The sequence below is a fragment of the Sus scrofa genome, chromosome 17 (genome assembly GCF_054392235.1).
Source record: "Sus scrofa isolate SSC_HxYL_T2T_F1_AM1 chromosome 17, Sscrofa_HxYL_maternal_Yorkshire_Landrace_v2.0, whole genome shotgun sequence".
Taxonomy (NCBI): Eukaryota; Metazoa; Chordata; class Mammalia; order Artiodactyla; family Suidae; genus Sus; species Sus scrofa.
The window spans coordinates 38,516,535-38,527,716 of NC_139399.1; the positions used below are offsets into that span (position 1 = coordinate 38,516,535).

The window sequence follows — 11,182 nt, forward strand, 5'->3', positions numbered from 1 at the left end:
TGTTACACCATTTTTTAATTTTTAAGAAATATTCTAAATCAAAAACATTAATAAAATGTCTATTCCAAGATTTCTTAATATCTTCTATAACATTCCACTCAGAAGGCAGAAAACCACAAAGTTCTTCCCTAAGGAAGGGTGCAAATGGAATGTAATATTGCATTACTGCACTGTCCAGAACACAAACCGAGGACCAGGAAACTCAATTTCATTCCCTGCCAGATCACATTTGCTGAAGAACTGCTCACTTAACATCCTAGGTGTTTTCTTGCTGAGATTGCTGCTGTAATCCTGGAGCAATAAAGCTTCTCAGTGAGCATAATGAACATGCTGTGCTGAGACCTGTCCTGTAGGAGAGTTGAAGGACAAGCCCTGAGCATCACACATCAGAGGATCCATGCACACAACTGTGCTTTTGTCAAGACTCTCCAACTTAATTTTAAAAAGAGCTAAAATACAACTGAGGTCACATGGGCACCATACCCGGAAAAGCGATACACAAACATTCCCTGTTCAAACATTCAGTTTCAGAGCAACAGCACCCTCGACAGTCAAGTGCATAATTACATTTCGAAAAATGAAGAGTCAGCACAACAGGCATATATATGCACAGTGGCAAAGAATCTTGTTCTTGGTAGAGTAGTTGAAGGAGCCATAGCTATATATCGCAGCAAAAAACCTTAACATTTTACATTAGTAATTTCCTATAGAAAAGTTAAAAAAAAAAAAAAAACAAACCACCAAAACCGAACCCAAATTGTTATTTCTTTTGTTAACCATTTTACTCTAAGTTTGGTTGGTGAAATTACGACAGCCTTTTTAGCCTAATGGTCTTGAGAAAATTTTCTAGTTGCGAGATGCCTCACTATAGAGACATTAATTAGTAAGCACAAAGTAAGTTGATATTGAAATTTGTGAAATAATGATGTAGTTCGAAACATTTGAAAAAACATATTTAAGGCAGATGGTTATACTAAAAAGCTAGTCAGGTTATTAAATTGGCACTCTGGAAATGCTTCAGAGCAAAACCTAATTTTCTATTAGTGTTCATCATATGGGTGAAATTATTCAGTCAGTAGACAAAAGATGGGGGCAGTATGATTAGGCAATTCCTCTCTGATGTGGCCACAAAAGGAAAATGACTTCTGGTGCCATGTGGCTCGTGCTCATCCACAGCAAGACAGACTAGCCTCTCAAACCCATTGCATATTTTGGAAAAGAGAATAAAAATACTTCCATAAATTATCACAACACTGTAAATCAACTATACTTGAATAAAACTTAAAAAATGAAGGAAAAAAAAAAGTACTTCCATAAGAGGTAAAGACTAACAGAATCTGTAAACTCAGTCTGGAAAGATGTGAAAATGTAATGGAAAAGGAGCACCATATGCTGATTTTAACAACTTTTTTTACTGGAGGAATTTATTGGTCATATACACGCCATAGGAAAATTACCACCCCTAAAAGGTAATGCAGAAAAACTAGGTTCATTAGAGAAATATACATTCAAAATAGGCAAAAATATGGTGCGTGGTTTTAGTTATTTATTTTGGTCCTTTTTTGTCTTTCTAGATCTGCACCCACGGCATACGAAAACTCGAAGGCTAGGGGTCTAAGTGGAGCTGCCCTCCTACACCACAGCCACAGCAACTTGGGATCCGAGCCTCTCTGCGATGTACACCACAGCTTATGGCAACACCTGATCCTTAACCCATTGAGCAAGGCCAAGGATCGAACTCGAGTCCTCACGAATACTAGTCGGGCTCATTATCTCTGAGCAACAACAGGAACTCCTGGTGCACTATTTTAAAACAGAAAATATGAAAAAAAAATCTTTTTTTTTTTTTTTTGCTTTTTAGGGCCACACCTGTGGCATATGGAAGTTCCTAGGCTAGGGGTCCAATTGGAGCCACAGCTGCTGGCCCACACCACAGCCACAGCAGCGGGGAATCTGAGCTGAGTCTGCGACCTACACCACACTCATGGTGAGATCCTTAACCCACTGAGCGAGACCAGGGATTGAACTTGAAACCTCATGGATCCTAGTTGGGTTTGTTAATCGCTGAGCCATGAAGGGAATGCCATGAAAATTATTTCACTATGAAATGCCTTGATTTGCATGTGACTTGGTATTTACTTCATATTAACCAGATCCAACTGCTCTAATAAATCTCTATTATATATATTTTAGGATATCTATTTTTTAAAAATAGCTATTTTTTTCTTCTTTGGCTGCACCTGTGGTATGCAGAGTTCCCAGGCTAGAGATCAAACCTGCAACACTGAAGTGACAATACAGGATCCTTAACCCACTGAGCCTTAAGAGAACTCCAAAAAATATATATGTTTAAGCCAAAACATAAAAACTATATTGTGCATCCATGTATGAGATAGCCCCTTGGTATCTTCATGGATCCAAGATGCTAAAAGATTAATAAAATATATTTTTTAAAAAAACCTCTAGCCATAGATTAACACATACACTTCCCCAAGTTTTCTGGATCACAATACTAAAAGGAACTTGCATTAATGTATTCTGGGTTTTTAGATATAAATACCAGTCAATGGTCGGTTGGTCATTAAATGACAAGTATAATTATTCCTAGTACTGGGTCACAGTATACAGAATGCCTTAACTTTTCTTAGTTCACACCCTGTAATTTGACCCTAAAATTTGTAAGCATGCCCCTTTTCTGTGCTTTAAGCTGACACGCCGACTTTGCAGTCTATACTCTGTAGGAGAGCAGGTAACTCTAGGACAGAGGAAACTATATAGTGTGGCACGGGGGATGACTTCAATGGCACCATTCCATTTTTATTTATCCAGACTGTTGCTTTCAGTCCTGCATTGAGGCCTCCTTGTATATCGGTTTCTAGTGTGTCACCAACCATCACACAGTCCCCGGGCTGTACTCCCAGGAGATCACAGGAGTAATAAAATATGGAAGGTGCCGGTTTCTCTTCTTTCTGCTCACCACCTACAACGATAGCATCAAAATAGGACTGACAGGCACAAGCCTCAATCTTCTCCCTCTGGGTCTGTCTTTCTCCGTTTGTTAATAAAAGTAGGCGGACCTCCTTCCGAAGTTCAGTGAGCATGGCTTTGATGTCTTCCGCTAGCGTCATATGCTGTAAACGTGTAGATTTCCACAAGAAATAACATTCTTCAGCCAATTTCCTATTGGCTACACCACCTTTTGTTTCCTGGATTGCTTCTTCCCAGTGTGAAGTCCTTAGGTCAGTAATGCATGTGTTCGAAGGATGAAAACATTCCTTGCTGAGTTTAACTTGAACTTTGTCACAGATGATTTCAGCCTCTTCTTTATAATGGTATTTTGATTGTAAGAGTTTTATCACCTAGGTAAAGGAAAATAACTCCATCAACACACTTCCCCCGTCTTTAATACTCTTTAATGCCCTGAGAAGCTGTGATCCTATAAACCCATAGCAGAGAGAGATTCAAACTCCACCCTTCTGGTCTTAAGGAAGCTCTATTACCACACCATTTCTGGTGGGAATAGGTCTTATTATTTTTTAAAAATCTTTTTAGGGCCGCACCCATGGCATATGGAGGTTCCCAGGCTAGGGGTCGAATTGGAACTGTAGCTGCTGGCCTACACCACAGCCACAGCAATTCAGGATCCCAGCTGCATCTGCGACCTACACCACAGCTCATGGCAATGCCAGATCCTTAACCCACTGAGCGAGGCGAGGGATAGAACCCGTGTCTTCATGGCTAATAGTCACAATAGTTTCTGCTGTGTCACAACAGGAACTCCCAATTCTGTATTTTTAAAAACGTGTATGTAGGAGTTCCCTGGTGGCCTAGCAGGTTAAGGATCTGGCATTGTCACTGCTGTGGCACGAATTGATCCCTGGCCCAGGAACTTCTGCATGCCTTGGCTGAAAAATAAATAAGTAAATAAATAAATGAAGTATGTGTAGCTCTAATGGAATCAAGCATGTTTTGTAATTTCAGCAGTTTAATAACAGTGCTTCTTCCAAACTTAGGTTTTCCAGATAAAAACTTCAAGTAGTTCTGAGCCTCCCTCTTTGTCACACTGGTTCTGAATCCCTTAACATAATCCTCTTGTTTTCCATAGCTATTTATCTTGGCTTCTTATTATATTGGGTTCTTATCCATTTGGACTTCTCTAACATTTACTAAGACACTAATGTGGCAAGCATTAGGCCCAATGCTCACATCATTATCTCTTTCCTTTTTTTTTTTTTTTAAATGGGACACACCTGCAGCATATGGAAGTTCCCCGGCCAGGGGTTAAACTGGAGCTGCAGCTGCAGCCTACAATACAGCTTGCAAGAACCCACTAAGAAAGGCCAGGGATCAAACTTGCATGCTCAGAGAGACAGCTTCGGGTTTTTAACCTACTGAGCCACGATGGGAACTCCCACATCATTATTATTCATCTTTTCTGTAACTCTGCAAGGGAGTTTTCTTTTTGAGATGAGGGAATGTAAGTTCAGAACGGATAAATAACTTGCCCCAGGTGAGATTTAAGCCCACACTTGCCTATTCCCACAGGCCACATGCTTGCTTTGGACTGCTTGTCCTCAAGACATTAGCTGGTGGGGGAAATCACCACCACAAATGCTGGGCTGAGTGCCTTGACAGTCACATGAACAACTGGAAATAAAATGTAAAGAGGGCAGAGGAAGGGACATTTAAACCAAGGAGTTACCAAGCCCAGAAGGTAGAGATGGGAGGAGAAAAAATCATTCTAGACAGAAGGAACCATACTAAAGACAGTACTTGGGATTGGGTGAACTACCTGTACTTCAAGCCCCTGTCCTGGGGACATCTGGGGAAAGCCAATCATGCCAGGGCAATTTTAGATCTTTTGAGGATGAGTGCAATGCACATAGCTCAGGCTAAAAAGTGACTACTGCTGAAGCAAAGCAGTCAAACAAGTTAAACTGTGTTGGCTTAAACTCTACAGGGAATAAATGATCTGCTACTCACACCAGATACTCAATTCATCTACTGAAAAGGGGAAAGAGCTGAACAGACACATTCTTCCCTCGAATAAGAATCACACCAGAGGTAAAGGGAGTGTTTTTTAGGCTATCTGTGCTAATCACAAAATGTAATAGTTAAGAAAAGTCTTACTAGTCCAAGAAAAATACAACTGCCCTAAGGATTTTAACTGAAGGCAAAACATTGAAATTTTGTGCTTTGTAAAGTTAAATTTCAATGAACAAATCAAGCCCTTTCAATCTCCATAGTTACATCACCATCTTTTCTAGCAATGTCAACTGAATTACTCCTGGGCTATGACCGAAGGTTACACCAAAGTTTTAGCAACACTACTGCTACACAATAAAAAGACAAGGCTGCCAAGATTCCATAGTACTCCTGCTTAAGTAGGAGCTGGCTCACAATAAATGAGAACTCCCAATAAAGATCCAATCTCCTGGAAACTGCAACTGGCAATTTGTTAAACACATTTTTTCTTTTTTTTTGTCTTTTTGCCTTTTCTAGGGCCGTTCCCTCGGCATATGGAGATTCCCAGGATAGGGGTCGAATTGGAGCTGTGGCCACCGGCCTACACCAGAGCCACAGCAACGAGGGATCCGAGCCGCGTCTGCAACCTACACCATAGCTCACGGCAATGCCGGATCATTGACCCACTGAGCAAGGTCAGGGATCGAAACCGCAACCTCATGGTTCCTAGTTGGATTCGTTAACCACTGCACCACACAGGAACTCCCAAACACATTCTTGGGATCTGAAAACGGCAGTTTAGCTTACCTTAAAGGGGAGAGTCTTATGAAGGCATGGCATATTGCTCCTAAGTTGCAAAATTGCTTCCCATTAAACTCCCTGAATTAACCTTGCCATTTTGTTACACAAATTATATATTCATTTGGGATAACAAGTGGCATTTTAATAATGTTAACATATTTGGGGAAAAAAGTTTATCAGTCATTCACATATTAATAGTAGTTCAAACAGAAATAACACCTAAGGTGACACAGTATACATTTTTGGTGCAAACTCTCCTAACACCTGCACTGAGAGAACCAGAGTTTTAATTCAATTGGTGGTAGAGGAAAAAGATCTTTATTTGGAGGTGTGATGACATTGTGCATAAGGGTAACGCAGGCCTGAAAAGGATTCTAAGTAAAATGAGCCCACTAGGCACCTACCTATAGGCCTGAAGAAAGGAGCCCTAAGATAGTGAGATAGGTGAGATCAATTTGTAGACACAATAGAAACTCAAATTCCATCTACTTCAAAACTTAAGGTTAGGAGTTCTGTCGTGGCTCAGTGGTTAACGAATCCCACTAGGAACCATGAGGTGGTGGGTTCGATCCCAGGCCTTGCTCAGTGGGTTAAGGATCCGGCATTGCCGTGAGCTGTGGTGTAGGTTGCAGAAGTGGCTTGGATCCTGAGTTGCTGTGGCTCTGGTGTAGGCCGGTGGCTACAGCTCCGACTGGACCCCTAGCCTGGGAACCTCCATGTGCTGCAGGAGCGGCCCAAGAAACCGCAGAAAGACAAAAACAAAAACAAAAACCTTAAGGTTATATCTCAAACACATACAAAAAGGAAACTCTATTCCTCTACCTCCTGCTCTCTGGACCCAGAATTAAAGTTAATACTATCAGTACTAGTCAGGTTCATTAACCACTGAGCCACAACAGGAACTCCTTTAGCTGTGATTTAAAAAGACTTTTTGAGGGCTAGTGTGGGAACCATGTAACACTTAATTAACATGATTAAGATATGAGATGGCAAGACACAAGGTGCTACAGTAACAAGTTAACTCCATAAAAGCACATTTATTATGTTCACTGTCATCCCACTAAATTAAAAAGTAAACTCAAAAATGCAAGTCTTTTTGCTCTATTCTCTGAGAAACCCTAATTTTCTGTAGAAGGGTTCCTCTTGAGTAGTGACACCGAGAGACAGGCCTGAAGAGTGTAAAAAGAAATAACTTCCCTAGAAGAGCTAAAAAAAAATTAAAGCTAATAGCCAGTATTTTGTAATAACAGTAAATGAAAAGCAACCTTTAAAAATTGCATAATGCAGCAGAAACAAATCTGACTAGGAACCATGAGGTTGTGGGTTTGATTCCTGGCCTTGCTCAGGGGGCTAAGGATCCGGCGTTGCCGTGAGCTGTGGTGTGGGTCGCAGACGCGGCTTGGATCTGGTGTGACTGTGGCTGTGGCGTAGGCTGGCAGCTACAGCTCCAATTAGACCCCTAGCCTGAGAACCTCCATATGCTGCGGGTGTGGTGCTACAAAGCCAAAAGACCAAAAAAAAAAAAAGGTATAAAAATAAAAAATTTTTAGGAGTTCCCTTGTGGTGCAGCGGGTTAAGTCTCAGTTGTTGCAGCTGAGGAGCAGATCACAACTGTGGCGCGGGTTTGATCCCTGGCCTGGGAACTCCCACATGCCACGGGTGCAGCCAAAAAAAATTTTTTTTTAAAGAGAGAGGATGGAAGAAGAAAAAAAATAAAGCTGTTATATTGTCAGTATATGACTTCTTCTCCCCAAGCCCAAGGCAATGGCAGGACTTTTCCCTCTTCCTCCTTTCATAAATCATTCAGAATGATTCAGAGAGATGGCATGTTATTTTTGAATAGGCCAACATCTGTGGGCACTGTATTCTTTTTTTTTTTTGGTTGCCCCACGCATATGGAGTTCCCGGACCAGGAATCAGGCAACTCTGGATCCTTAACCCACCGTGCCAGGCTGGGAATCAAACCTGTGTCCCAACACTCCCAACAGTCTTTCATAGGGAACCCCAGACATTGTGTTCTTATGTGATAAAGTGATCTCAAATCCTTGAATAGTCAATTCTGCCCATTTCACAGGTTAATTATAAAAGAAATGGTAAGAGAACAAGACTGGAGAACTGGACTTTTATCCACCCATTCATCATTTACCATGTGTCAAACTGGGTAAATAAGAAAGTCTGATCCCTCTTAAGAAGCTTGCTAGTTAGTTGTGGGCATCTGAGCTGCAAGAATTAATTGTAATATCCTTTGACTAGTACATTAAAAGATACATGAACAATACAGAGTTGGTATAAGGGAGGGTGTAAAGGGCAGGGAGAAATACAATCAGACTTTTGTTTTAGAAATTTTGCTGTGATAGGAATGTGGAGGATGAATTGGACATTGCAAGCCTGGAAACAAGACCACAGCAACAGTCTACATGAGAGACAAATCCAGCTTTAACTAAGACAAGGGAAGAGGGGATGTCAGGAGGGGACAGACTGAGTGACAGAGTGGACAGTGGTACAATTCTGGAACACTGGATTCTGTGTACTTCCCATGCATTGTATTAGGGTATTTGACTTTTTTGTTGTTGTTTTTTTTTTGTTGTTGTTGTTGTTGTTGTTGCTATTTCTTGGGCGGCTTCCGTGGCATATGGAGGTTCCCAGGCTAGGGGTTGAATCGGAGCTGTAGCCACCGGCCTACGCCAGAGCCACAGCAACGCGGGATCCGAGCCGCGTCTGCAACCTACACCACAGCTCACGGCAACGCCAGATCGTTAACCCACTGAGCAAGGGCAGGGACCGAACCCGCAACCTCATGGTTCCTAGTCGGATTCGTTAACCACTGCGCCACGACGGGAACTCTTGTATTAGGGTATTTGAGAACTAATGTCACTATTCAAATTTTACAAGGAAGGTTTGAGCTCAGAGTGGTTAAGTAACTTGTTCAGGCACTTCCAGCTAGGTATTGGGAGAGCAGAGATTCAAACTCAAATGTCTGATTTTTAAAGCCTAAACTCCTGGCCTATAACAAGAACTGAAGTAAAATAAGAATTTAATTATAACACACTGGACTTGGACTGCCAAGAACACACAGGTAAATATGTATGGTCTCCAGCTAGATAGTGGAGGCAAACATAGTAGAGGGTGGTACCCTTGAGGTCAAGACCAAAAGTGTGAAGATGGAAGGGACAGATGCATGTGCACTGATTTCCCGCTGTGGCTCAGTGGGTTAGTGATCTGCTTTGTCTCTGTGGAGGCACAGGTTCCATTCTTGGCCCAGTGCAGTGGGTTAAGGATCCAAGTTGCTATAGCCTGTGGTGTAGATTGTAGTTCTGGCTTGGATTTGATCCCTCCCTGGCTTGGGAACTTCCACATGCCATAGGGGCAGCAAAAAAAGAAAAAAAAAAACACCTGTCTTAGTCCAGGATTCTGGCAATGTGGGAGGTGCCTAATGATGCTGAGTCTATTTCATTCTGGTGGCAAATACAAAAGACACACTGCAGTGCATCTGGGAACAAACAGGAAGTAGAAACATGGAGATAATGGTATAGATTTCTCTTGAAAAACATGGCTGTCAAGTTAATATCTTGTGGAGAAAGAAAAGTCCAAGGGAAGTGTTCTTTTTGGTTTTATTCTTTTATTTTTTGTTTTTTAGGGCCAAACCCGCAGCATGTGGAGGTTCCCAGGCTAGGGGTCTAATCAGAGCTACAGCTGCCAGCCTATGCCACAACCACAGCAACAAAGGACCTGAGACCCCAGCCTCGTCTGAGACCTACAGCACAGTTCATGGCAACACCAGATCCTTAACCTACTGAGCGAGGCCAGGGATCAAACCCACAACCTCATGGTTCCTAGTCAGATTTGTTTCCACTGCGCCACAACGGGAACTCCAATGTGTTCTTTTTAAAGTATTGGACAGATCTGGAAGTTCCCGTTGTGGCTCAGCAGTAATGAGCCCAACTAGCATCCAGAAGGACATGGGTTCAATCCCTGGCCTCACTCAGTAGGTTAAGGATCCAGCATTGCTGTGAGCTGTGGTGGCTGGGATCTGATGTTGCTGTGGCTGTGGTGTAGGCCGGCAGCTGTAGCTCCTTTTCGACCCCTAGCCTGGGAACTTTCATATGCTGCGGGTGCAGTCCTAAAAAATATATATATATATATACATATATATATATACACACACATATATATATACACACACACATATATATACACACATACATATATATACACACACACACACACACATATATACTGGACAGATCTGAAAACAGAGTGGAATGCATCCCATGTACCAAGAAGCAGCTTGGGAGAGACAACCTAACTAACGAGGCATGAAGAGAGTTGAAAAGATTAAGTTCCAAAGTGGGTTTTGCAGGTATGATAATTCTAGTTTTCTCTTTAAAGCTGAAAGCATAAGAAAGAAAATAGAGGGGGCTTAGGGTCTTTTTTTTTTTTAGGGCCGCACCTGCAACATATGGAAGTTCCCAGGCTAGGGGTCGAACGGCTACCAGCCTAGGCCACAGCCAGGCCAGACCAGATCCGAGCAGCATCTGGATCAGAACAGCAACACCAGATTCTTAACCCACTGAATGAGGCCAGGGATCCAATCCGCATCCTCATGGATACTAGTAGGGTTCATTACCGCTGAACCACAATGGGAGCTCCCTGCTTAGGTTTTTGAAAAGCATGAGAAAGGTCTGAAAGTGCATAAGCAGGTACAGAAAGGAGGCCATATCCCGCGCAGCAGGACTAGCGCTGAGTGTTACCTCTGAAACCTACAGCAGCTGGGACACCACATGAGTGTTGCCGCGGGGAAAACGCTCTAGAGTCAATTAAGTCCAGGCTCAAAGGCCCAGCGAAGACCACGCGGTGGGAGACCACCCTTCCGCTGTCACTCCTGGGGCGCGGGGCTCCTCTGCCCTCGTGGCAATTCAGCGACACCCTTCCGGTGCCTGTGCAGGGAGCGCTCTAGGCGCGCAACCTCGCAGTCCAGGAATAGCCTGCCTGCTCCAATCGGGCGGGGGCGGCGGCTACTGCCGCCGCGTGCGGAGACTAGGAGGCCCCCCGGCACGAGCCGCCTCGGTACGGACTTAGCACAGTGTACAAGGCAGCGGGCCGGGGGCCCAAGAGCGCGAGGGGCTGTGGCGTCGAGCTCGAGGGGAGCGGGCGCAGGAACGTTACCTCCAACATGCCCTTCCGACTCGCACCGGCCGTGTCGATGAGCGTGTTGTCCAAGTCAAAGAAGACCGCCCGCACCCGTCTCAGCCCCATGGCGCTGCCGCCCGCACGACCAGCCAACTCGCCGTTGCTGCCCGCGCGTGCGCCAGACGGCCCGTGGGCGGGGCCACTAAGCCACTAGACCTTTCCGCGCCGCTGGGGAAGTCCCGCGAGATGTTTCCCAGACCCGAGCGCTGTGGAACAGCAAGGTCCC

General features: G+C 43.7%; 1 protein-coding gene across 1 annotated transcript; it reads right to left on the reverse strand.

Annotated features, from left to right (window-relative positions):
- Positions 1 to 11,052, reverse strand: NANP (N-acetylneuraminic acid phosphatase). The gene is made up of 2 exons (XM_003134309.5): positions 10,933 to 11,052; positions 1 to 3,359 (listed from the first exon to the last, which is right to left on the reverse strand). The coding sequence occupies exons 1-2, from the start codon at positions 11,020 to 11,022 to the stop codon at positions 2,703 to 2,705; spliced, it is 747 nt and encodes a 248-aa protein (XP_003134357.1). The 5' UTR covers positions 11,023 to 11,052; the 3' UTR covers positions 1 to 2,702.
- Positions 11,053 to 11,182: the final 130 nt, after the last annotated feature.

What these genes read in the sequence shown, in the direction of transcription:
- NANP (XM_003134309.5), bottom strand. Translation starts at nt 11,022, where the DNA reads ATGGGGCTGAGACGGGTGCGGGCGGTCTTCTTTGACTTGGACAACACG. An exon ending in GTCGGAAGGGCATGTTGGAG is followed by an intron (nt 3,360 to 10,932) that starts GTAACGTTCCTG and finishes TCCTTTACCTAG; the next exon opens with GTGATAAAACTCTTACAATC.